Here is a 27,275-nt window from a genome sequence, read left to right on the forward strand (position 1 = left end):
ATGTTAAGTGTGAGGCGGCCGAGCAGTCTTCACACCACCCATCTCTAGAACTTTCTTACCATCCCAGACTGGAGCCCCACCCTTATTTCAGCCTGAACCAAGCACCTGGATATTTTAAGTTGAGAAAAGGTTTCAAAGTTGTTTTTTTAAGTATAACTGGGAACAAGTTGCTGTTTTTAAACCCAACCTGAAAATATCATCATTTTCTTTCACTCACGAACACTTCAGTTTGAAAATGGCTTTAGTTGAAGAAAGTACTTAAATATTCCCTCTTTAATGCTTTTTATTATTTGTAGGTGACATCAAGGGTCAACATACAGAAACTCTGCTGGCGGGATCCCTGGCCAAAGCCCTCTGCTGTATCCTGGTGTTTGACTTGCTTGGAAACAGTCTTCTGTGATGAGTGTGTTTAACCTCCCGGCATTTCTTAGACCTTGGGTGTCTCTAAAGCCTGAGGGTTCTGAAGTGGTCAGTATGATAATTTAAGGTATATAGTTTATCTTGGCTTTGAGATCACCTATAAAACTTTAAAATGAGGGAAGAATGAACTTCAGTTCCTTCCGAATGTCCTTATGCCTGCAACAAATGCTTCTTCAGATGCTTTCTTGTTTCTAATTTTGATAAGGTGGCATTTTTAAAAATTTTCAGTCTTGAGTTGGAAACAGTGTTTAACTTTAGAAGCTGTTTACTGACCTGTCAGCTTAGTGGGCTGCCCCTTCCCACAGGCTAGTGCACTTATCGGAAGGCACAGCACTGTCTGTGTTAAGCAATTATATTGTTATTATTTTGCAGTACTAGGAATTGAACTCAGAACTTCTCAGAACTCCATTTATGCTAGGAAAATGCTGTGCCCCTGAGCTGTGCCCCAGTCCTTTTGCTTTTATTTTTTAGGACAGTACCAGATGATTCCTGTGTTCTAGATTTTGACTCAGGTTGCCTGATCATCTTTGTATGGTTTTAAAATCTTATCTCATTTGATTGGTTTATTGATTTGTATATTGTTGCAGTATTCAGATCTAGGATGCATTGGATAATAATAGGACAGTCAGGCTGGGCTGTGACTCTGGCAGAACGCTTGTGTCCAACTAAAACCCCCCAATTTTTTTATTAAATTAGGACAATCAGATGTTTTTTTTTTTTTTTTTTTTTTTGGTAGCAGGGATTGAACCAGGGGCACCTAAACACTGAGTCCACATTCCCAGCCTTTTTTAAATATTTTATTTTGAGACAGGATGTTGCTAAGTTGCTGAGGCTGGCTTTGAACTTGCAAAACTCCTGCCTCAGCCTCTTGAGCCACTGGGATTATAGGTGTGTGCCACCGCCGGCAGATGTTAGTAGTTTTAATCATTTGAAACAAAGAATGATTACAAAGGTAGTAATCAAAAAGCCTGATCACTCTTGTGTGTCTTATCACCATTTCTTTTTTTTCATCTAGCTGGTTGCTGAGTTTATTTAACTAATATTTAAGTTTTTTTTTTATTTGTTATAAGTATTTATGAAATAAAATAATTTTTGTTTTCCTTAATATTAAGAAATTAAGACATTCACAGAATGAACAAGGAAGTTAAAGGTAAGAGCACTTTTTTATGGAACTGTAATACTTCTTATTTTACCATTGTCTGTTTGGGGGAATGTTTAAACTTAGTTGGAAAACCTTATGTTTCATATGCTTAATAAGTTATATTGTTATTCATTTAACAGCAGTCATAACCATACATGTTTGATAAGCTACTTTGTTATTCAATTAAGTTGTAATGTTTTTATCTCTTTATAGATAATCAGGAGATGAAATCAAGGATATTGGTAAGATTTAAAAAGTTAATAATATGGGGCTGGGGATGTGGCTCAAGCTGTAGCGCGCTCGCCTGGCATGTGTGCGGCCCGGGTTCGATCCTCAGCACCACATACAAACAAAGATGTTGTGTCTGCTGAAAAACTAAAAAATAAATATTAAAAAAAAAAAAGTTAATAGTATGTTTATATCTGACTACCTAAATTGGAAAATAGTAGGAATAAGACCCATTTAAAATAAAAGAAAAAAAGTAGAATTAATTTAAACAGGCATTATGTAAATTGACAATAAAAAAACACTAAAATTTTGAAATAAAAAAATTAAATGGAGTATAACTAAGAACATTTTTTAAAAAATTAAATAAATGGAGAGCCATATTGTTAGATGTGAGTTTTTCTAAAATCACACTGAATATTCAATGCAATCTGTCAGAAAATCAGTGAATTTTTTTTTTTTTTCCTAGCAGGCTGGAGAGATTTTTTAAAAATTCAGCTATTTAATAAGTGAAGAATAAGTGAAAGGAAATAGGTTCTTTCTAAAAGGGAATAATAAATAGGATGTGGAGGGCTGGGGTTTTGTCTCAGTGGTAGAGCACTTGCCTGGCATGGGTGAGACTCTGGGTTACATCCTCAGCACCACATATAAATAAACAAATAAAGGTCCACTGACAACTAAAAAATAAATAAATGGGCGTGCCCTGTAAGTCATTAAAAGTACGTTGTGAGGCCACAGTGACAGTGTGGCATTGGCACAGTAGCAGCAAATATTTGGGAAAGCCTGGAGTCCAAAAATGAATCCACATTCCTACCAAAGGATGGCTTGGGACAAAGGACACTTATACTAGAAAAAAATGATTATTCAAGAAAAAATGCTGGGCCTGCCCATTGGATGTTTGTGGCAAAACAAAGAAGATCCCTGTCTCACTACTGATACCTAAATCTGTCCTACCAAAGATCAGACCTTGTAGTATTAAATTTTGAGTCACAAAAATGCTAAGAGAAAATATCCTTTGATAATCTTGAGAGGCAAGTACTTTATTAAGCATGGAACTTAGGGAGGGCTTTACTCCTCAAAAAAAGAAATAAGTAAATAAAACCCTCAAAACAAAGACAAACAAAAAAAGTATTTTTCAGTATAATTACATTATAGAGAATTAATGTTGTATTTCTAAAACAACAACAAAAAAAGAACTCTTATTAAAAGCTAATCTTTAAAAGTCAAACTTTTAAACTTTCACTCTAGAAAAACAGGTAGAAAAAGAAAATGAGGGCTGGGGTTTTGGCTCAGTGTAGAGCGCTTGCCTGGCTCGTGTGAGGCCCTGAGTTTGATCCTCGGCACCACATAAAAATAAATAAATAAAATAAAGGTATTGTGTCCAACTACAACTAAAAAGTAAATATTAAAAAAAAAAAAAATGAGCCTGCAAAAGAAGAATGCAAGTGGCCAGTTCTAGCATTTGAAAATGTTCAGCCTGAGCTGGGTGCAGGGTACATGCCTGTGGTAATCCCAGTGACTCGGAGGCTGAGGTAGGAGGATCACAAATTCAGGACCAACCTCAGCAAATTAGCGAGGGCCTAAGGACTTACTGAGACTCTGTCCCAAAAAAAAAAGAGGTCGGGATGTGGTTCAGTAGCTAAGTGACCTTGGGTTCAATTCCCAGTACCAAAAAAGGAAAAAGAAAATGTTCAGCTTGACTGGTAAGCAGAAACATTGCAGGTAATGGAATTTTCATTATTGCTTAGCACAAATGAGAAAAACCATGGCAGTTCCTGGGGTTGCTGGCAGTGTTAGGGATTGGTTGTGTTCTCTCTCTCTCTCTCTCTCTCTCTCTCTCTGTAATATTGGGGATTGAACCGGAGGCTTATCCACTGAGTTCATCTTTAGCCTTAAACTTAAGAGCCTCATGCCCCAGCCTCCTGAGTAGCTAGGATTACAGATGTGTGCAGCTGTTTTTGGCTAGATTGGTTGTTTTCATGCTCTGCTGATGAGAGGATACATTGATAAGATTTTTGGTTTATGATCTGTATCAAGATTAAGTGTACCTGGATATGGTGCACACCTGTAATCCTAGCACTTGGGAGGCTGAGGCAGGAGGATTGAAAGTTCAAGGCCAGCCATGAGCCAACAATGAAGGGAGACCCTCTTTCAAAAAGCAAAAGGCGGCTGGGGCTGGGGCTGGGGCTGGGGCTGGGGCTGGAGCTCAGCGGTAGCACACGTGCCTGTCATGTGTGAGGCACTGGGTTCGATTCTCAGCACTGTGTATAAATAAATAAACGTCTATCAACAACTAAAGTATATTAAAAGGAAAAGGCTGGGCATGGTGACATACACCTGTAATCCCAGTGATTCAGGAGGCTGAGTGAAGAGAATCGCAAGTTCAAAGCCAGCCTCAGCAACTTAATGAGGCCCCAAGCAACTTAGTGAGACCCTGTCTCTAAATAAAAATAAGTCTGGAAATGTGGCTCAGTGGTAAAGCACCTCTGGGTTCAATCCCTGGTACCAAAACCTAAACAAAAAGGCTGGGATATAGCCCAGTGGTAGAGTGCCCACCTGGCATGTGTGAGGCGCTGGGTTCAGTCCCCAGTACTGAAGGGGAAAAAAATCAGTGCATACACTAGCAGTCTTCTGGAGGCAATCAGGGAGCTGAGCAAAGGGTACCTGAGGGTGTCATCTGAACATCGTTTAAGAGAGAATTGGAAACTGCTTAAATGTCCTCTGTAGATAATTGGTTAAATACTAGAAATCTGAGAAGTCAGCAAGAAGTACCATATGTACTCATGCTCTGCATGGTGGTGTTTTGCCAGTGTGGACTGCATATACGAGGTATAGACCCTGTCGCCATATGGTAGATGGGTACCATCTAGATGTGTGAAAAGTTCACTTTACAATGTTCAAACAGCAGAATTACCCAGTGACTCATTCCTAGGAACTTATCCCCGTCGTTAAGTGACACACAGCTGTTTTATTTCATTGATGTAAGAAGATCTCTTCCCTCCATGTATCATGGACTGACAGTCAGGTGTAGGACACCAGTGGAGCCCCTCTGTGTGCTGTGTTGGTCTGCAGGGGTGCTCTCTGGGAGCATGCTCAAACTGTCACAAGGGTCGTCTCAGGGGGAAGGGTTAGGGGCAAGTCTGCTGCCATCTTTTACTTTAGTATTTAAAAATGGAAATAGGAAGACAAATCGGGAAAACAGTATTGGTTGTGACTTTTAAGTGGGAGTCCAGGGACACTCTGAGAGATATTAACGGGGCCTTGGTTTTTAGGTTATTAAGGCTGCAGAAGACAGCGCACTGCAGTACATGAACTTCATGAATGTCATCTTCGCAGCACAGAAACAGGTGAGTTGAGAGCCTTCCTCTTCGAGGACATTTGTTTCACATTGAAGGACTCTGTCATTTGAATGACCTTCTTGGGGCATTCTGTGTGAAGAGTCTTATTAATGGATCAGGAATCCAGGATCTGGAAACCAGTCACGTCTGTTTTATGTCCTAGAATCCCTGAGAATGAGTTGGGTCCCCAGAATATTGTGCCCTCCTGTGGATTTTCATGCAGTGTCATCGTTTTCAGGGAATCTTTAGTCCATCCTTGGCCCCCAGCCAACAATCCCTGGTTTGACAGTTTCCTTTCCTTTCCTTTTTTTAATTTTTTTATTTTTTATTTTGCGGTCATAGAGATTCAGTACAGGTACTCTACCACTAAGCTACGTCCCTAGCCCTTTTTAAACATTTTTAAATTTTGAGACAGGGTTTTGCTATGTTGCCCAGGCTGGCCTAGGACTTCCGATCCTCCTGCCTTAGCCTCCCAAGTAGCTGTCTTACAGTTCTGAGTGTTATGCCTGACTGGGATTTGGCAGTTTTCAGCATAAACCTTGCCTGTGTTTTTCTCTCTTTAGTGAGGCATTTAAAGATTCAATATTTTGAGTTTAAAAACAGTAAAGATGGGCTGGGGATGTGGCTCAAGCGGTAGCGCGCTTGCCTGGCATGCGTGCAGCCCGGGTTCGATCCTCAGCACCACATACAAACAAAGATGTTGTGTCCACCGAAAACTAAAAATAAATAAATATTTATAAAAAAAAAAAAAACAGTAAAGATGCTCAGATGAATATAACTAATATATTTTTCTTTGACATTTTTAAAAAAGATAGGCCAGGGCTGGGGTTGTGGCTCAGCAGTAGAGCGCTTGCCTAGCACGTGCGGGGCACTGGGTTTGATCCTCAGCATCACATAAAAATAAAATAAAGGTATTGTGTCCAACTACAACTAAAGCGCATATATATATGTAGTTTTATATATATATATATATATAAAACTACAAATATATATATATAAAACTACAAATATATATATATATATATATATATATATTTATATATATATATATATATATAAAACTACCAAAAAAAAAATATATATATATATATTTTTTTTTTTTTAAAGATAGGCCAGTTGCAGTGGTACACACCTATAATCCCAGCAACTTGGGAGGCTGAGGATCACAAGTTCAAGACCAGCCTGAGTAACTTATCGAGATCCTATTTCAACATAAAAAAATTAAAAAGAGGCTGGAGATGTAGCTCAGTGGTAAAGTGCCCCTGGGTTTGATCCCCAGTACCAAAAAAAAGAAAAAGTGATATGCATAAAAAAGTCATTATTGGTATTGTTTCTGTAATATTTTCAAAAAATCCCTTTCAGAATATTCTGATCGATGCCTGCGTTTTAGACTCCGATTCAGGACTTCTCCAACAGGTATGTTTTAAAACAATTCTTGATGTTGATAATTACAAAGAGTAACTTTGAGTAGTGTTAAAATGATAATACTATGGCTATGTTAAATTAAATGCTACTAAAAGAATGACTTTTAAACTTATTTTGTACTGGGGATTGAACCCAGGGATGCTTAACCACTGAGCCACATCATTAGCCCTTTTCATTTTTTGTTTTGGGACAGGTTCTCGCTAAGTTACTGAGGGCCTCACTAAGTTGTTGAGGCTGGCTTGGAACTTGCTGTCCTCCTATCTCAGCCTCCCAAGCCTCTGGAATTACAGGCGTGTTTTTATTTTTACTTAATACATAGTATATGTGCATATTTATGGAGTTCATACAATGTGACATTTTTATATAGGTATATAATGTAATGATCAGATGAGGGTACTTGGCATACCTTCATTTGTTATTTAAGCCACTTATGTATATGTAATCTTGCACACACGACTTTATTTCAATATTTAAATATCAGAAAGATTGATTGCATTTTTTAGTTGCGCATTTCAGTCTACATGGTGTCAGCTCCAAGATCTTGCTTCTGCCATGACTGAAAACGAGTTCTGGCCCCATCTCTTGCCTTTGTGTCCCTGCTCCAGGCCCAGCTGCTCCTGGGCTCCAGGCTTACGTATTCATTCGTGTTCATAGAATATCCTCTTGGACATCCGGATGTCACTTAAACTTAGGTCCCCATGGGAGAGCTTTTTTTACACAGCCTTTTCTTGCCCCAGTGGCAGCCCATCTCAGCAAGAGGCAATGTCACTGAGCGGTCAAGACCCAGCCAGCTCTTGCTTGTCTCCTCTGCCTCTCCTTTTATATCTCCTGGCAAATCCTTTAGATTCTTTTTAAATACATCCCGAGTCCCTCCCTTCAGTAGGTGACTACAGTAGCTTTGAGGCTTACCCTCTCCTGCCAAAGTTGGTTCTCACCATGGCAGTAAGAGTGGAGCTTTCGCTGGGCACGGTGGCCCACACCTGTAATCCCAGCAGCTCAGGAGGCCGAGGCAGGAGGATCACAAGTTCAAAGCCAGCCTCAGCAACTTAGCGAGGCACTAAGCAACTCAGTGAGACCCTATCTCTAATTAAATACAAAACAGGGCTGGGGATGTGGTCCAGTGGTCGAGTGTCCCTGCGTTCAGCTCCTGTACCCAGTACCCAGGAAAAAAAAAGAATGGAGCTTTCAAAATGTAAATAAGATGATGTAACTTGCTTCCTAAAAACCCTCCCCTGGTGTCAAATCACACAGGATTCTACCTCGGTCCTCTTCCAGGGTCCAGGTCTTGCCTGCTGAGAGCCTGCAGACCTGAGTCCCACCCCCCAGACTCACTGCACCACACTGTCCCTGTTCCTCGGTGCTTGAGTGGCCTGCTCTCTGCCTGTACTCGATCCCTGCCTCTGTTGCCTCCTAGGAAGCCTTCTGTAACTACCCTATTTCATTTTTCTTCATAGAAATGATCATAAAGCTGTAAAGTTATTCTTGTATTTACTAACTCAATTCGCTCTCTTTTGGGGGGCTGGGTACTGGGGTTTGATTCAGGGGCACTCTACCCCTGAGTTACAGCCCCAGCTGATCCCCCTTTTAAAATTTTTATTTTGAGACAAAATCTCAATAAATTGCTGAGGCTGGCCTTGAGCTTGTGATCCTCCTGCCTCATCCTCCTGAGTTGCTGGGGTTACTGGCATGCCATCCTGCCTGGTCTCATTTACTCCTGATCTTTTTTTTAATTATATATATATACACACACACATTTTTTTTTTTGTAGGTGGACACAATACCTTTATTTTATTTTTATGTGGTGTGCTGAGGATTGAAACCAGTGCCTCATGCATGCTAGGCAAGCGCTCCACTGCTTAGTCCCAGCCCCAGCCCTTTTCCTAATCTTTTGAAAGCACTAAGGCACCAGTTCCTGAGGATGACACTGTTCGTCTTGTTTACTGCCATAGTCCCTGAGCCAGGGACGTGGCATGTGGTAGTGCTTGAAAACAGTTGTTAGATGAGTCAATGAACTTCATGCACCAGCTGGACATTTTGTAGGCCTGGAGAGTCACTGGTGGGAATTCCGTCCCCCTGGAAAGGCCCAGAGGTGCTAGATTGGCAGAGCCCTTTGTGTGTCTTGCAGGCTTGTGACATCACAGGAGGACTGTACCTGAAAGTGCCTCAGATGCCGTCCCTTGTGCAGTATCTACTGGTAAGGAGATTGCAGCAGCGCCTGCCACGTGGGTCACCCAGATGGTTGGGAGCAGGGACAGTGACTCAAGGGGAGGAGTAAGCAGGTGGCTTCGGGTTTCCGAGCTTGGAAGGCTGGTGTCTGGTGGTCCTCAGACCCTGTAACGCCTGTGCAGTGTCTCATGTGGCCATTTATAAAACAGTGCCTGTGGCTGGAGCTGTTCATTGTGGGCTGAGTGAATAAAAATGCATTTCTCAGTAGACTTTTAAGGAAAGGCTTGGCTTAGCATCCTCCTTAATGTTGGCTGGCTGGTACCTGTTATGTATTCTGACTCCTGGTTATTTTTTCCAAATATTCTAAGTAAAAGTTTCTTTTTTCTTTCTTTCTTTCTTTTTTAAACAGTGGGTTTTTCTTCCTGATCAAGATCAGAGATCTCAGTTAATCCTCCCGCCCCCAGTTCATGTTGACTACAGGGCTGCCTGCTTCTGTCATCGGAATCTCATTGAAATCGGCTATGTCTGCTCAGTGTGTTTGTCAAGTAAGTTCATGGGCCTCGTTTCTTTCTTTTTTTCTTTTTTCTATGTTGGAAGGGCAGAAAAGATCCCAACTATGTAGTTTTTAAACCATTCTGTTTTTATTTTTTTTATTTACAGTATTCTGCAATTTCAGCCCTATCTGTACCACGTGTGAGTAAGTATCTTTGAAGTTGTGTGTGTGGCTCAAGTTTAGAGGTTTGAGAGCATTTAAAGTCTTCTCTCTCTCATTTCAGGACAGCCTTTAAGATTTCTCTTCCTCCTGTACTGAAGGCCAAGAAAAAGAAATTGAAAGTGTCCACATGATAAGAAAACATTTTCTACCAGGTGTGGTGGGTGGCATGCCCCTGTAATCTCAGGGACTGTGGTGGCCAAGGCAGGAGGATTGCAAATTTGAGGACAGCCTGGTCAACTTAGTGAGACCCTGACTCAAAATGAAAAATAATCAAAGGGCTAGGAAGGTATTGGTAGAGTCCCTGGGTTCAATCCCCAGTACAGGCAGAAAAATTTGCAACTTTTAAGGCTATTTATAGAAATTGTGTGGCAGAATTTTTGCTGTGACGCTCTGAGATAAATACAGATATGAATAGGGTAGGTATTTATATAGTGAGTTTCTTACAAGAAATATTCCCTACATGTCATCCTCAGCCTGTGCTTCTGGGACTGGCGTGTGAAGGGTCATCCTGTGTAGTACAGCCTCAGGTCTTCTGTGTTTTGTCCAGAAAGGGGGAATAAAACAGAGATCTCTGACTTTCTTTTTATGGGATGTTCACTTATCAAAGTCAGGCTTTTAAACTTACAGGTCCTCACTTTGAAATGCATGGCATATGAAATTTAACACAGCTTTGGAAAAAGTAGCTATTTATGGAATCATCAATCAAGATAAAACATCTTTCATAGCTGCCTCCCACGGTGGTCAAATGTAAACAAATCCTTATTGTCAATTGAGATTTGGCTTCAGATATTATCACATTTATTCTTTTTTTAATATTTATATTTTTTAGTGTAGATGGACACAATACCTTTATTTAATAAAATTAATTTTATGTGGTGCTGAGGATCGAACCCAGGGCCTCTCACGTGCTAGGCGAGCGCTCTACTGCTAAGTCCCAGCCCCAGCCCTATGTTTATTCTTTCATCTGTTATCAGTATGTTTGGACAGAGTTATCCAATAATAAGTTTGTCACTGAGTAACTCAGTATCTGATTTCAGGTGAAGGAGGAAAGCAGGTGTACTAGACGTGGAAAATTTTTCTTCATGAGCGGACGTGTGAAGAACTTACTTGTGGAAGCAGATGTCTATGATCTGAGGGGGATTTGTCAGGGAAAATGGATTCTGTTACTTGTCTGCAGATAAAAATCTGTCATTGTTAATGAGCAGAAAGGTTAATATTGTAGAGCTGTTCTCTAGAGGCTGTGAACTAAATAATGAAAACTTCCATAAGTTCAAAACAAACATGATTTGTAATTTTAGCAATGACTTTATTTTTCTATATAGTGGTTTTCCTTGAAATATTGCTTTAACTATTTCTATTCAGTGATTTTCCTTGAAATCATTCAGGGTCCCTTCGTGTCCAGCACAGCATAGGCAGGTGTAAGGAATGGCGATAGGATTCGTTTTTTCAAAGCATATCAACAAAAACCCACTTGTGTACAAAACTTTGTATATAAATAAGATTTAAATTTTCTCTTTGACTATCTCAGAAATTGAGTCTTATTTAAATAATTTGCTTAGATAATTTCAGATTGTGTTCTGGATTTGTATTCATTAACAAATACACAATGATTTAGGGGATCGCTTTGCAAGTATTTATTAATCCTTGCATTTGAGAAGTGGTTTGTCTTTTAAAAACATTACTATTTCAGGGCAAGGGCTGTTGCTCAGTGGTAGAACACTTGCCTAGCATGTATGAAACACTGTATTCCATCCTTAGCACCACTTAAAAATAATAAACAAAGGCATTCTATCCCCCTACAACTACAAAAAAAATAAATTAATAATAATAAAAAATAAATAAAGACATGCTGTCCATCTGCAACCTCAAAAAAAAATTACTATGGAAATCACTATTTTAAGTATAGGAGGTAAAGCATTTAGATCTAAAAGATGAATAGTTTCAGCTGGGCACAGTAGTGCACACCTATAATCCAGCAGCTTGGGAGGCTATCATAGAAGAATCACGAGTTCAAAGCCAGCTTCGGCAACTTAGTGGCCCTAACCAACTCAGTGAGACCCTGTCAATAAATAAAATACAAAATAAGGCTGGGGATGTGGCTCAGTGGTCGAGTAACCCTGAGTTCAATCCCTGGTACTAAGGGGGGAAAAATTATAAAAGACAAAGTTTCAAACAAACTAGCAAGGTTTTCTCACTATTTTTTTGTTTTTGAACTGTTTTATATACTTACTTAGTTCTGGTTTTTGTGTGTTTATGATACATTTTGTGTAAATTTGTACAAAATAACTTAAATGTTCATACTTGGTTGAATTATTTCCTCTTAATCATATTTATCTCATGTTCCTTCAACATTTCCTCAAACATGTACTTTATAAATGGATTTCATTAAATGTCAGACAAATGTTTATTCAACTGAAGAAATTTAATTTCAAATCTTGCCAAAATTATACATGAATATATTGTTATAAGTACCATACAATAAAAAGTTGGTGTGAAGGGTTTAATATACAATTTCTAAGAAAGTATTAGAAGAGAGATTTGATGTTTGTATTTTACACTGGGAGCAAGGTCAGCAAAATTTCACTTGCTTGATATTTTCTTTGGCTTAAGAAGGCTGGTTGGAAGTGTCATATATGTTTTGATAACCGAAAAGTGGGTCAGTTTATGGTACTATAATATTTAAATGCCATGCAGTTACTGTTTTGCAGAGTAAATGGTAGAATGAATGTGACTCTTCAACCCGCTGTTTTGAAGGCACCCTTTTAGGCTTTATATTATAACTATTATATATTATTACATGATGATGATGATGATGATGATGATGATGATTTGTGGTACTGAGGATTGAACCCAGGGGTGCTTAACTGCTGAGCCACATCCCAGCCCTTTTTATTATTATTATTTTTTTATTTTGAGACAGGGCCTCACTGAGTTCCTGAGGGTCTCACCAAGTTTCCCCAAGCTGGCCTCAAACTTGAGATCTTCCTGCCTCAGCCTCCCAAGAGCCTGGGATTGCAGAAATGCACCACCATGCCTGGCTTTTTTTTTTTTTTTAATTTAGTTTATTTACTTCAAATTATCCAAAGGGCTTTACTAGAGTGCTAGTAATTCTGAGAGAGTGCAGGGAATGTTTTTAGCACCAAAACACTTTGGTGTAACAAATATGGTGTAAAAATCAGGCTGTGCATGTAAAACTGAATTGAAATTTGGGGCCTACATTTTATATTAAGAGAAATGAGAATTTTAAGACGATTCTCTGGTACCAATTTTTAATAATGCCATTGCACTCAGAAATACCAGTTGCTTTTCCTCTTATAACTTCCTTTGACTACTACCCTAGAATTTCATGGTTCATTTCAGTACTGTCTAAATAGCCCAGTGTGACTAAAATCAGGACGTGAGGCATACTTTTATTACTTTTTTTTCTAATTACAATAGAAAATAATTAAATACTTTCTGAAAAAAAAAAGCACGACTTTCACAAAGTAGGAGGAAAAATAGAAAATCCACTTTCATTATTCTTCTGCCTACCCAGAGTTGATAGGGTTAGAAAATAACATTTATTAATATTTGGTGAATCTGGGAACCACAGACATGCATACACATTATGGGTATTTCTGTCTTAAAGTTCCTTTGAGTGTGTGTTTCCTTTAATGCCATCTGTCAGTGTGTCTTGTTAGACTCTTTCTGTGGCAAAACAGGAGTGAAGAGTTAGCCCGTAGCTTGCATCTTTGGGTTGCGTGAACACTGCTAGGAGACGCTGCTCCTCAGCAGCTGTTAGATGAGGTGGCAGCACCTGCATTAAAAGAGGGGCTGGGGAGAATTTGTTCCCCATGGATGGTGAATGATAGAAGAAGACCTAATGTCTCTAGAAACCTCCACAAACCCACTCAGATGATACCTGCCTTGCTGACCATACAGGACAGTCACATGGGTTAAAGGAAGCACAGTGTTTTATCAACTGAAGTGCCATAATGTGTGGCAGCCTCCATGGATATCCTCTTCTGGGAGTAGAACTGGCCTGGATCCCAGGAGCCCCTCACTCTGTGGGAAGCCAGGCTCCCCTGGGTGGCCTCCAGGGGGGGACAGGTTGCAGGAGGGCCAAGGCCATCTTGGCCTCTAAAAGGAGGTGAGCAGCCTCACCAGAGTCTCCTTAGGACCACCCGGGGTTGCTGTCCAGGTATCTCCCTTCCCTCCTGCCCTATCCCGCCCTTTCACTCCCGCTCAGACTGTAGCCTGGTCTGCTGCAGAATTCCAGCTCCCTCCCATTTCACAAGTCTTTTCAAAAACTTTCATCTTGGGCTGGGAATATAGCTCACTTGGTAGAGAGCTTTGCCTCCCATGCACAAGGCCCTGGGTTCAAACCCCAGTACCACACACACACAAATAAAACCTTTCAACTTCTATTCAGCATTGGTTCCTTTGAGTGTGTGTTTGACTACTACCCTAGAATTTCATGGTTCATTTCAGTACTGTCTAAATAGCCCAGTGTGACTAAAATCAGGACGTGAGGCATACTTTTATTACTTTTTTTTCTAATTACAATAGAAAATGATTAAATACTTTCTGAAAAAAAATCACGACATTCACAAAGTAGAAGGAAAAATAGAAAATCCACTTTCATCATGAATAATTGCAATGAATAATTGCCAAAATTTATGGAATCCTTATTTCATGTGTGGCCTTGAGCTAAAAGCACTTTCCAACACATCTCTTGTGAATCTCTGCCGCAGTCTGGCTGGGCACAATTCAGGAGCCACTTGTCAAAAGAAACTAACTTTATTTTTAGAACTACAAATGCCAAACAAAACAGCTCCTGAGGAAAAAATCCTCAGAGCCCAACTGCCACCACCGGCTTCCCACAAGCCTCTCACCCCCACACAAACCTCACCACCTCCCACAATCCTCCTGCTCTTGAGGCTGATTGGCTGGGTTGTGTGGGCGGAGCCAAAGAAGTCCCCCAATGAGCAGCTCCGTGGAGGAGCCAATCAGATGTTGCTGGGGCCACTGTGAGCCAATCATCAGCTGGCAGTCTGAAGGGTGGGGAAACAGCCCAATGAACATCACCGCAGAGGAGCCAATCAGCTAGATGTTGCTGGGGCTGCTGTGAGCCAATCATCAGCCGGCAGCTGGAAGTTTGCTGGCAGCTGGAAGTTTGCTGGGGCCCCTTTGGCTGTGGCTCTCAACAAATCTCAACCAGAAAAGGTGGTGTCATCCTGTGTTCAGATGAGGAACTGCACTAGCAGCCTAGTAGGTTCCTCTTGCTAAGGTTTAGTTGAAATATATTCATATAACAAACTATTTAAAGATGTTTAATTCAGCTGGATGCAGTGACACACCTGTAATCCCAGATACTCAGGAGGCTGAGGCAGGAGGATCACAAGTTTGGGCTTAGCCCCAGCAACTTAGCAAGGCCCTAAGCAACTTAGTGAGACTCTGGGATGTGGTTCAGGGATAAAGCATTTTAAAAAAAATGTACAATTCAGTGATTTTTAATATATTCACAGATTTGTTCAACCACTGCCACTCTCTTATTCCAGAACATATTTATCACCCCAAGAAGAAATCCTGATTCTAGTTCCTGGCAGCCACTAATGTACTTCCTGTCTCTGTGGATTTCCTGTTCTGGACACTCCCATATGGATGGAGTCCTGCACTGCGTGGCTTTTCGCATCTGGCTTTCACTTGTATGCTCTCAGGGTTCATCCACACTGGGGCATGGGTCAGTACTTTGGGTTTGTTTTTAGTGTCCCTGGGTGGGTCTCTTTTGGAGCCAAGTTGCTCGAGCACTTCCCATACAGCCTTAGTCAGGATGCCTGAGCAAAGCCCCTGCTCTGATATGAACACTTACCAGGTCCAAGAGCAACCTGCTAGGCTAGGGTCAGTTTCCCATGAGTCAAACATTGACAGCCTTGAGAAGCTAAGAGACTGGTTCATAAACCTAGAGGCATCAGCCTTTTTATTTTTGTATATATTATTTTCTTCCTTCTCCCCTACCCTCCTTTTTTTGAGACAGGGTCTCACTATGTTGTCCAGGCTGAAGTTCAACTCCTGGGCTCAAGTGATCCTTACTGAGGGGCCTGCCCTTCCAGCATCGACTGTGGGGAGCTTGAAGGTGCAGAAAAACCCCTTCGGAGATGGTTTCAGAGAATAGGGTCTGCTTTATTGCACAGCAGAAATAGCTTTTATAGTGGGTATGTGTCAATTTACATATAACAGTCATGATAGGCCAGAGGTGATACACAACATATCATGTTACAGGAGTCCAGACACCAAGAGTCTAGAAACTGCCACGTAGGCTGACCTTGTGCCAACAGGGGAATAACTTCCTGTCAAAGGAGCAAGGAAATGGCGCTTGCCAGTGTTCTGACAGCACTCTGTTCCAAAACTTCCTGTGTTCTATGTTAGGGCTTCCCTGCTGCACAGTGAGCAAGGTAAGCATTCTTCCATGCAGGTCCACAGTCGGGCCCTGCAACAGATCCTCCTGCCTCAGCCTCCCAAGCAGCTGGGATACAGGCATGTGCCACCACAGCCTGTTTTCGGTGTATTCTTTTTCTTTTTTTTCATTTGTAGTTGGACACAGCACCTTTATTTTATCTATTTATTTTTATGTGGTGCTAAGGATCGAATTCAGCACCTCACACGTGCTAGGCAAGTGCTCTACCGCTCAGCCCCAGCCTCAGCCCTCTGTATTCTTTATAGTGAACATATCACATGGAGAGGAGGACAGGACAGAGCACAGTTGCTTACAGGAATGTCTTCTTTCAGGTGGAGGCTTTACCACCCAGATTTTCAGGTGCGGCCATGCCTACTTAATTTGTAGATTCGTTTCCCAAAGACAGATGATGAAAAAAAGCAAATGTTTGTCTTTGACAGCTTTCTTCTTAGTAATTTCCCCCTGGGCTTTCTTCCAAGATACTGAGAGATGTAAACACCAAGAGATGTAAATACTTTGCAGTTTCCCAGAGAGGAACCAAGATACAGGGGAAATTTTCATGCCAATGCTACAACGATTCTGTACTTGCTCCACTCCTGGGCCACACCTTATTTACATGTTTTTTTTTTTTTTTTTTTTTTTTTTTTTTTATTGGATTTCCTTCGGGAGTGCTGAGAATTGTGTGGTGGGAAAAAAACTTCCAAGAACTTGGAGAAAGTCCAGGAGTGGTGGCCAGTGACTCAGGAGGATTGCAAGTTCAAAGGCAGCTTCAAGAACATAGCAAGAGACCCTGTTTCAAAAACCACAGGGCTGGGGATGTGGCTTCAAGTGCCCTGAGGTTCCATACTCAATACCAAAACAAAACAGGGAGAACAATGATAACAATTCTCTGCAATTACAGTACTGCAGCCTTATCCCCTTTTAGGTCCACTTCCCCCAAATCCCCATAAAATTTAGTTTATTAAGGTGCAAACCTCCCCTCTTTGTTTAGAAGCCAGGGCCTGTAGGCTCACTCTTGCAGTGGAGTTGCATTAACTGCAGGGCGAAGGGAAACTCCTCAGTTTTCAACTGGACATGGACACGACCAACTTCATTCTAACTGGAAACCAACCAGCAAACAAATGGGAAGGCATTTGTATTGACACCAAGTGTGCAGTCCTTTTTCCAGCACCCCTGTGTGTCTCTATCACCAATGCAATGTCCTACAGCACAATTCAGTTCTGACACAAACTGCCTGGTGCTAGCAGCACATTCACAGATGGCAGGATGGAGTCCTACAGCACACATTACTCCTGATGCCAGTCACAGCCATCAGGTCCCAGGTGCCCCATGGTTTCATTTGTGTGGATAAAAAATTAGAGGTTTCCATGATCCCCCTATTATCAGGGATAAAGCTTGGCAAAATAATAAAATGCATGTACACAGAACAAGAGTCAAAATGCATAAGGAAAACTCTCACAACTGCAGAGGAGAAGTAGATGAATCTCTGGTTCAAGGTGGAGACTTCAAGACCCCTCTACTGGAAATGTGTAGGTTCGGGAGGCAGATAATCGGTAAGAACATGATTGAATTGAACAGCAGCATCTAGAAACTAAGTATATTTGAGATTGTAGACTGCTTCATCCAAGAAGGAGCAAAGAAAAACATATCTTAATACATTCACCCAGAGCAGCCTCCAAAAGAGACAACAATCTGTGCCACAAAAGAGAATTTTAACACGTTTACACAACAGAAGCTCTATGACAATGTCTTGGTTTTAAGACTATAAAAATAAAACTCAATTTGAGAAAAAAAAGTTATAGAAGGTATATTGTTAGACCACAGTGGAATAAAATGATAAATTCAAAACAGAGGCCTGGAAACTCCAAAATATTTAAGATTAAAAAAGCAGGCCTGGTGACACATGCCTGTGATCCCAGTGGCTGGGGAGGCTGAGGCAGGAGGATTGTAGGTTCAAAACCAGCCTCAGCAAAATCAACCAAAATCACTAAGCAACTCTGTGAGACCCTGTCTCTAAATAAAATACAAAATAAGGCTCGGGATGTGGCTCAGTGGTCGAGTGCCCCGGAGTTCAATCCCCGGTACCCCCCCCCCCAAAAATTAAAAATTTTTTTCAACAAATACAGAACAATATAAAATTTCTTGTCTCATAAAAATCTCAATCTACAACAAGTATTCACAACGTGGATGGACATATAGCAAAAATAATCAACAAAACAAATGTCATTACACAAACTCTGAAAGACCCCCAGACCCTCAAATCCCCTGTCCAAAAGAGAACTAGCGTCACACTGGCTGCAAAAGCAAGAGGCAAGTTTATTAATACACAGGCGCCTGCGGGTGCACAGCAAAACCTCAGCCGAAGCTTTGGTGAACTGGCACACCGGGCTTTGGGGTACAGATCTTTTATAGGGAAAAAGGAGTTGTTTTCCACCTAGCACAATAACAGGTGTTTTTGAATCCAGCATACACGTCACTTAAAGGGTAAACTTGTTTTTCACTATAGGTTCCCGAAAAACTCATTAATCTCATAGGTTTACATTTTGTTTCCTCCCTGTTCCCGCTTATGATCCCAGTGTGCTCAAGCATGTCCTGTGATGTGGGCAGGGTGCCCTTTCTAACAGGTTATGTGGTGAGCTCACCTGTTTACTGCATACTTTCTACTTTTCATAATCGGGCCTTAGGTTATGGGGCTGGGGTGTTTCAACTCTACCTCTGCAACAAAATACAGTTAACAACTACGACTGCCTTCATCCGCCACTTGAGTCAAGCCACCTTTGCCACTTGACATAGTTCTGCTGGAGAAGCACCGTAATTAGTAGGTGTTTCTACTTAGCTCTTTGGCCACTGTGGCCTCCGTTTCCCTTCTACACACAGAACTGAGCCGCAGAAAAAGCGCCAGGCCTGATGGGCGGGGCCGCGGTGGGCCCCAGGGCCGGGGCGGGCCTTCTCGCCAGTGAGCCAATCACAGCACGCCTCTCGCCGGGCGGCGGCCCATTGGCGGTTGCCATAGCTGCGCGAGTTCGCTTGACAAGATGGCGGCGACGGGGCGTCGGCTGCCCGGCCTTCCACGCTGGGCCCTTCCCGGCTTCTAGGGCTGGCCGGGCTCCAGGCATGGGCGCTGCGCCGGCGACCCCGCTCCTGCTGGGGCTCCTCCTGCAGGGCGTCCTGAGGCCGCTGCGGGCGGACCCGGGTGTGTACGCGGGGCAGGGACCTGCGGGACCAGGAGGGGACTCCCCGGGCCCGGAAGCCAGGACGCGGGAGCCGCCGACACGCACGCCGCGGGCAGGGGTCGTGCGGCCGTTAATCCCGCCTACCCCTTACCTTTCTCCTAGTTTTCATCCCGCCTTTCATTCGAATGTCCGGTAGTGCGGTCAGCGCGGCCCTGGTCGGAGGCCCCGAGGAGGTGACCGTGTCCCTGGCCCCGCTGCAGGTCGAGGCTGGTGAGGAGTGGGCCCTTCTGGTGGGGGTCGGGGGCGACCTGCGGGCCTTGCCTCTGCCCTCAGCAAGCAGGGTGGAGCAAAGAGGACGGGCGACTGGTTCCGTAAGAGAGCTTGAACTAATGGTTAATCTTTGTGCTTGTCTGCCCTGCCTCACGTCCCTGATGAGAATAGTAGCATCTTTCCCTCCCATTGGACCAATGAAAAAACTGAAGTTCAGAGAGGTTACCACCTCCCTCCCTAATGTCACCCTTGTATAGGGGTTCCGTCCTAGGCAGTCGGAACCCCCTGGACCCTGCTGCCTTGCAATCTTCTCTCCCTTAGGAGTGTTGCCAGTTCCAACTTGTGATGTGCTGAGCAATGAGACGGGAGACTGGAGTGTGACTGTGACCCCAAGTGTGGTAAGGCTGCAGCAGACCCCCCCCCCCCAGGGTTGGTTTCTGCAGTGCGCTCTTGAATTAATACTTGTAGCGTTTTCCAGGTCAGAACCGCTGTGGAAGTGTGCGCTGTCAGTGCAGACACCCATCCAGCCCAGTGTTCTCATCCTTGGGCTAGGGAGCCTTGGCTGATTTCAAGGGCTTGGTGAAGTCTGTTGAATTCTGTGTGCATTTTTCTTTTCTTTTCTTTGGTACCAGGGATTGAACTCAGGGTGCTTAACTACTGAGCCACATCCCCAGCCCTTTTTTATATTTTATTTAGAGAAAGGGTGTCGATGAGTTGCTAAGTACCTTGCTAATCTGCTGAGAGGCTGACTTTGAACTTGCCATCCTCCTGCCTCAATCTCTCTAGTTGCTGGAATTACAGGCGTGGGCCACTGTGCCTGGCCTGTGTGCATTTTTCTGATGAGAAGTCTGCCAGCTTATGTCAAATTATCAAGTGGTTCTGGAACTCAAAAGAACTTCATAACCATTGGATCTGAGCTTCCGTGTCAGGACTGTGAAGACTGGAGAGGTGACATGTATTTCATAGAATAAGTGTCCACTGAATGTCTAGTATCAACTCTGAGATTGTAAAGGTCCGGTGAAGCGTCGGAGAAAGAGACCACCAAGAGACCACTCATGCAATTGGCAGAAGGGGATTTATTGATCCAGCATGCTGGGGCTCCGTGCCCACTCAAGAAAGGAGAGCAGCCCAGAGCCCCGGGCAGGGGTTGAGCAGTGCTTAAGTACACTTTTTGGGGAGGGCGGGGACTTTACACACATCATAGTTTCCTTTAACAAATCACCATACACCTCGGGGAAAATCAAACAATAATTCTTAGACTTGATTAGTACATTCATTGGCAGGAACAGGCTGGGCAGGGGTGATTGGTCACTTCTAAGCGGGGTACACATTAAAACTGATTGGTTTTGGGGCCTGGATGCCTACGTGCCGCGCTACACAGGGCCCTAAGTTATTAAACAACTAAATGGCCAGTAGGGCATTGTCTTAACTGCCTTAGGAATTTCAGGTTCTGTGTGTAGTTCAGAAACTTTACAATACCTAGTCCTTTACTTTTTAACCCAGACTTTGCAGTTTAGAAGCAGCTTTACAATGCCTGGTCCTTTACATTTTAACTCAGGCTTTGCAGCTTAGAAACTTTACCCTTTCAAGATAAATGGACAAGAAAGACAGACTGCTTGTACCTTAGGAATAGATGTTTGCGTGTCCAGAGCCATTCTGAGAGAAAGTGGGGATCATTTTCATTGACTTTTTGGTATTTCATCTTTCAATAGTGAGAGAATAAATACATTTAAGAAGGGTCTAGATAAATTGAACTAACTTATCAGACCTCTGTTTAGCTTTCTGTAAGTATTCAAAAGTTGTTTGCTAAAAATTCAGAATCAGAGCTTACATATTTCGATTGGTTTAGACAGGTTTAGGGGTGGAATTGAGAATTCTGTCATCTTTGAATATGGTTCTTCTTTTGCAAAAATCACCGAGGCTAATGTGTGCTTTAATGTGCTTTCCATTCTGTGTTCTTAGGATCACAGATGTTGTTTTGAGTTCACTAAGTACAGCAGTGTTTTCCTTTCAGAACGTGTTGGAGGTGACAGTGAGGCTGAAGAGGGGCCTGGAGCAGTGTTCCTCCAATGAGACAGAGTCCTTCTCTGAGTCCCCTTGTATTGTCCAGACTCTTCTGGTTTCAGCATCTCACAATTCATCCTGCTTAGCACATCTCCTCATTCAGGTGGAAATTTATGCCAACTCTTCTCTGACTCAGGGTGCATCAGGCAAGTACAGTCTTTGATGTCCAAACATTTTTGTCAGACATTACTTGTTTGGTTATAAGTTTATGACATGCAATTTAAAAGTGGGCTTGACTTTATTCTATTTTTAGTTGTAGATGGACATGATACCTTTATTTTATTTGTTTATTTTTGCATGGTGCTTCACATGTGCTAGGCAAGTGCTCTGCCACTGAGCCCCAGCCCCAGCCCCAGCCCCCTTGACTTTATTCTTGAGTCTGTCTTGTCATCCTAAATGTATTCTTTTTTGTCGTTGTTTTCTTGTTTTAAAAGTTTTTGCTTTGTACTGTTTTATTTAATTAAGGTTTTCCTTGATTTACTGTTTGTATCTTTTGTAAAACACTTCAAATCCTTCTTGAGAGAAAGTGAAACATGTTTCCCTGTACTGATATCCAAAAAATGTCATCTTTACCACAGATAAGACCCAAAGTTCAGTAGGCCGATGTGGTGCTGTGGTGCTGGCGTGGGCTGGCCCCAGTCATCCAGCAGAACACATGTTATATGATTGACTTCTCCAACTTTAATTCTTCTAATATTATATCCTGAAAATGGAGATTTTTAGAATGGATTCCTGTGAAGGGTGAAGGAGCAGGAGTACAGCCTTGTTTTCCTGTGGTTTTTAGTCCTGGGATAAACACCTGCTGGGGCGGTGGGCGGGGGGGGGGGGGGGGGGGAGAGTGCAGGAACATGGTAGGATCTTTCCTCACAGCAGGAGTTACTGAGCGTTTTGTTTCTTATGTGCTGAGTTTGGCCAGCACTCTTCTACTTAAAAAGAAGGATTGAGGTGGAGTTCACAAGGCACAAAATAAGGAAGGGTTTGGTGGCATTAGTGGATTGGTGTGCAACCCATGGCTCCTAGTTCCAGAACATTCTTGTCACTCCAGAGTGAGACCCCTTACCTGTCTGCAGCTTCTCCTGTTCCTTCCCTGGCCCCACCCGTCAGCCACAGGCTGCTGCCTTCTCTCTCTGGAGATGCCTGTTTGGGACATTTCATATAAAGGAGCTGCACAGCGGCTTGTGACCTATGTCTGGCCCTTTTCATCAGCACCTTATTTTAAGGTTGGTCCATGACGTAGCATCTGTCAGTGCTTCACTGCCTCCCTTGGCCAAGTGGTGTCCACTGTGTGGGTGTGTTCCAGTCTTCCTGTCCACTGACCTGTTGGTAGGCATTTGGCGCTTCCCACCATTGGGCTGTTGTGAAGAGATTTTTGTTCCAGCTGAGGTCACTTCCGCTTGCCTCCCGGGCACTGCTGGTGCTCCCTGACTGCTGGTCACTGCCCAGCGAGCCTGGACTGGTGTCAGCATGGAGGAAATGAACCTGAGCCCCTGCTGAAATTCATCCTGGTCATCAATTTAAAAGCCCTGTTAACTCATGATCCTTGAAACCTCATGCCAGGGGCTGGGCTGTGGCTCAGGGGTTGAGCGCTTGCCTAGCACGTGTGAGGCCCTGGGTTCGGCACCACATAAAGATAAATAAAATAAAGCTATAAAGAAACCCCCCTCCCAAACCTTATGGTAAGTGAAGAAGCCATCTATGGGGAAGTGTGCAGGGGAGCCCGGTGTCTGGTCGGCTAGCGGTGGGTGCAGAGGGTGGGAGGGGATGGAAGGGTGCAGGCTTCCTCCTGAGTTAGTGGACGTGTCCTAATGTGACTGTGAACACACCCAGACCTCTGAAGTGACAACTCCACCTCAGTAAAACTGTTGCCCCTGGGTAGCAGCTTGCTTGGGCTGGGGTTGCTCAGTAGACAGGAGGGGGCAGCCCATCTCCTTCTCATCTCTACCAGCCTGACAGATAAGTGGACAATGGACATGAGGGACCCTTGCTGAGAATGGGACCCCTGCTGGGGCGAAGGGAGACCCTGGGAGGCTCTGCCAGGCCTCTGGGGGTGGTGGTGTACCCTTTCAACTGTACAACAGGGACCTCAGGAGGGGCTTCCAGGGGAGAGAGGCAGCCTGCAGAGGCTAGGAGGCTGGGCAGATCCTGGGCACTGCAGGTAGGGTAAGGTTGTTGGGGGCTTTAGCACAAGAGTGGTGTGGCCTAACTTACATTTTTTGTTTTATACCAAAGATTAAACCCAGAGCCACTCAACCACTGAGCCACATCCCCAGCCCTTTTTTGTATTTTATTTAGAGACAGGGTTTCACTGAGTTGCTTAGCGTCTTGCTATGTTGCTGAGGCTGGCTTTTTTTTTTAATATTTATTTTTTTAGTTATAGTTGGACACAGTATCTTTATTTATTTTTATGTGGTGCTGGGGATTGAACCAGGGCCTTGCCCATGCTAGGCGAGCGCTCTACCGCTGAGCCACAACCCCAGCCCCCTGAGGCTGGCTTTGAACTCAGGATCCTCCTGTTTTAGCTTCCCCAGCCACTGGGATTGCAAGCGTGCACTACTGGGCCCAGCTTTCACTTACATTTTTTAAAAAAATATCTCTACAACTGGGTGGAGAATGGACAGGAGAGGTCTATTAAGGGGATGTCCTAGCCATGTGGGGGCAGGTACTTAGAATGGGCAGTAGGAGTTTGTCACAAGCCATAATTGCCTCCGGGTTCTTCCCCCATGCTGAACCAGAGCCGAGATGTGCAGATCTGACTCAGATGTGCTAGTCACTCGAGGCTGAGCGTGTAGCCTATTAAACATGATCTAGATGCATTCCAGATAAGCTGCCTGAATGTCACTGTGTTTGTGCTTAATATCAGCTGTATTTTGAATAGAATTGTTCAGTATATTGAAAAATAAAACCTGTGATTATGTTCATTTTTTAAAAATTTTTGTAACATTTTATTCATTAGTCTTAGGGTAACAGTTATTTTATATCTATATATCAGATTATTATATCAACTTTTATTTTTGCTTTTTAACATATTTTTCAAAAATTGACCGTTAAGTCCATAGGGATTTTAAACACAATACTTCTCTTTTATTATTATTTTTTTTTATTGTTGGTCGTTCAAAACATTACATAGTTCATATTTCACAGTTTGATTCAAGTGGGTTATGAACTCCCATTTTTACCCTGTATACAGATTGCTGTATCACATCAGTTACACTTCCATTGATTTACATATTGCCATTCTAGTGTCTGATGTATTCTGCTGTCTATCCTATTCTCTACTATCCCCCCTCCCCTCCCCTCCCCTCCCCTCTTCTCTCTCTACCCCCTCGACTGTAAATCATTTCTTCCACTTGTATTATTCTTCTCTTACCCCTCATTTCCTCTTATATGTAATTTTGTATAACCCTGAGGATCACCTTCCATTTCCATGCAATTTCCCTTCTCTCTCCCTTTCCCTCCCACCTCTCATCCCTGTTTAATGTTGATCTTCTTCTCAAGTTCTTCGTCCTTACCCTGTCCTTGGTTACTCCCCTTATATCAAAGAAGTCATTTGGCATTTGTTTTTTAAGGATTGGCTAGCTTCACTTAGCATAATCTGCTCTAATGCCATCCATTTCCCTCCAAATTCTATGATTTTGTCATTTTTTAATGCAGAGTAATACTCCATTGTGTATAAATGCCACATTTTTTTTATCCATTCATCTATTGAAGGTCATCTAGGTTGGTTCCACAATCTTTTTTTTTTTTTTTTTTAAAGAGAGAGTGAGAGAGGAGAGAGAGTGAGAGAGAGAGAGAGAGAGAGAATTTTTAATATTTATTTTTTAGTTCTCGGCGGATGGTTCCACAATCTTGCTATCGTGAATTGTGCTGCTATGAACATCGATGTAGCAGTGTCCCTGTAGCATGCTCTTATTAGGTCTTTAGGGAATAGACCAAGAAGGGGAATAGCTTGAGCCACATCCCCAGCCCTCTTTTATTATTTTTTTTTATAACTTTATTTTATTCATTTATTTTTATGTGATGCTGAGGATTGAACCCAGGGCCTCACATGTGCTAGGCAAGTGCTCTACCACTGAGCCACAACCCCAGCCCAATGCTTCTCTTTTAAATATAAAAATGGGCTGGGGATGTGGCTCAAGCGGTAGCGCGCTCGCCTGGCATGCGTGCGACCCGGGTTCGATCCTCAGCACCACATACTAACAAAGATGTTGTGTCCGCCGAGAACTAAAAAATAAATATTAAAAATTCTCTCTCTCTCTCTCAATCTCCTCTCTCACTCTCTCTTTAAAAAAAATGTAAAAACAATGTATATTTTAAATTTTAGAACCTGCAAAATTAGAGGAAAAAATTTAAAATTGCCCTTAATTCTACCATTAGGCAATAATTTCTGTTTACAACTTATGTATTTCTTCTACAGTCTTTTTTCTTTTTACATTTATCTTAATTAGTAATTTTTAACTGATGTGATTCCTTCGAGATCAACTGTACTTCTTTGGTTCACTGTAATTGGTGTGTTCTCTATGTGGCTTTTGCTGGTGCAGCAGACACAGCTTCAGATATGTTTGTTACATTGCCCGTTTCAAGGGTCCTTATGGGGCAATGTCAGGTGATGGTGGTTTAGAAAATAATGATTCTGCTTTTTTTTTTTGAGTGTCACAAATGTGACAGAGCTTTGTCAGATTGTATTACAGCTGATCTTTCTGTTGTCTGTGCTTTTCAGAGAACATGACTGTTATTCCTAACCAGGTGTATCAGCCCCTTGGTCCTTGTCCTTGCAATTTAACGGCTGGTGCCTGTGATGTTCGCTGCTGCTGTGACCAGGTATGTTCTCTCTGACTGCTGCCTGAGAGCGGCAGGTCCCATTTTTGGCTTTTTAATAGACAGTCTTTCAGAGTTGAGATGACATCTCATTTGCAAATTGCTTTCAAATTGTGTGTTTTCTTGTCTAGTTTTGTCAGTTGAGTTTATGGAGGAAAAAAATGTATCCCTGGAGGAAGTCGTGGTTGCAGCGATTACAGTGAGAGGGTGGTTTTAGGATCCTTTAAGAAAATACAAAAAAAGAAAGCACATTGGTGTAGTGATTGTCAGTAAATGTTCAGAGTTGTGCGACCATCACCACATCTGACTTGTGAACACCTCTGTCACCTCAAGAGACCTGGGTCTATTTATGATCCCAGTCCTCATCCCAGGACACCGTGCATCTGCCTGTTCTGCGTGTTGCCTGTAAGCGGAATCCCACGCTGCAGCGTGCTGAGCCCCGCCTCTCACTTAGTGTGGTTTTCTAGACTGTCCTGTGTGGCCTGTGCTGGAGCCTCATTGTCACGCTGAATCACCTCCATTGCGCAGGCGCACCACGTGTCTTGCACCCCTTCATCAGTGGCAGGGCATGTCAGTGGCAGGACATGTCGTTCCTTTCATTCTTTGGCCGTGATGGATGGCTGCTGTGAGCAGTGTGTGTGAGGTGTCGGCCCAGGGGTGTTTCCATCCTTTTGGGTTTGGAATTGCCGGGTCATCAGGAGCGATTTTGAGAAGCTGTTTTCCAAATTCTGCCAAAGCAATCACACTATTTTGCATTCCTGGTGCAAAGTGTGTGGGCTGCAGTTTTTCTGTATTGTCACCAGCATTTGTTATTATCTGTCTTTTGATGGTAGCCCTCCTAGTATGTATGGAGCAGCTTTTCTGATTTTGATTTGTGTTTCTCTAGTGACAGGTGATGATGGTCAGATTTTTTGTGCTTATTTGATATATTTGTATCTTCTTTGGGGGAGTTTGTTCAGATTCACTAGTTCCCCACAAAAAGTCCTTTACTTTTGGAGATTGAACCCAGGGATGCTCTTACTGTGAGCCACGTCCCCATCCCTTTTTAAGGCTGGCCTTGAACTTGGATCCTCCTCCCTCAGTCTCC

General features: G+C 42.8%; 2 protein-coding genes across 5 annotated transcripts in view; both read left to right on the forward strand.

Annotated features, from left to right (window-relative positions):
• The window catches only part of GTF2H3 (general transcription factor IIH subunit 3), a 20,328-nt gene extending 9,381 nt beyond the window's left edge, over positions 1-10,947 (forward strand). For 3 of the 4 annotated variants that reach the window (XM_081283551.1, XM_081283554.1, XM_081283553.1), the window contains 10 exons: positions 297-359; positions 1,541-1,570; positions 1,775-1,803; positions 5,059-5,133; positions 6,487-6,540; positions 8,675-8,743; positions 9,125-9,260; positions 9,376-9,412; positions 9,492-9,582; positions 10,468-10,947. In XM_081283551.1, coding sequence (XP_081139677.1) covers positions 297-359; positions 1,541-1,570; positions 1,775-1,803; positions 5,059-5,133; positions 6,487-6,540; positions 8,675-8,743; positions 9,125-9,260; positions 9,376-9,412; positions 9,492-9,561 — 563 coding nt within the window. In that variant the 3' untranslated portion in view covers positions 9,562-9,582; positions 10,468-10,947. The remainder of the gene's footprint in view (positions 1-296; positions 360-1,540; positions 1,571-1,774; positions 1,804-5,058; positions 5,134-6,486; positions 6,541-8,674; positions 8,744-9,124; positions 9,261-9,375; positions 9,413-9,491; positions 9,583-10,467) is intronic. The other variant, XM_081283552.1, reaches the window with a different exon arrangement.
• A 7,941-nt stretch (positions 10,948-18,888) lies between these two features.
• Positions 18,889-27,275, forward strand: part of TCTN2 (tectonic family member 2) — a 28,329-nt gene continuing 19,942 nt past the window's right edge. Inside the window, exons 1-5 of the mRNA XM_081288464.1 lie at positions 18,889-19,059; positions 19,202-19,309; positions 19,631-19,707; positions 21,324-21,519; positions 26,091-26,191. Of these exons, the coding sequence (XP_081144590.1) occupies positions 18,981-19,059; positions 19,202-19,309; positions 19,631-19,707; positions 21,324-21,519; positions 26,091-26,191 (561 nt within the window). The 5' untranslated portion in view covers positions 18,889-18,980. The remainder of the gene's footprint in view (positions 19,060-19,201; positions 19,310-19,630; positions 19,708-21,323; positions 21,520-26,090; positions 26,192-27,275) is intronic.

The sequence above is a fragment of the Spermophilus citellus genome (genome assembly GCF_964194105.1).
Source record: "Spermophilus citellus genome assembly, chromosome: 3".
NCBI lineage: Eukaryota > Metazoa > Chordata > Mammalia > Rodentia > Sciuridae > Spermophilus > Spermophilus citellus.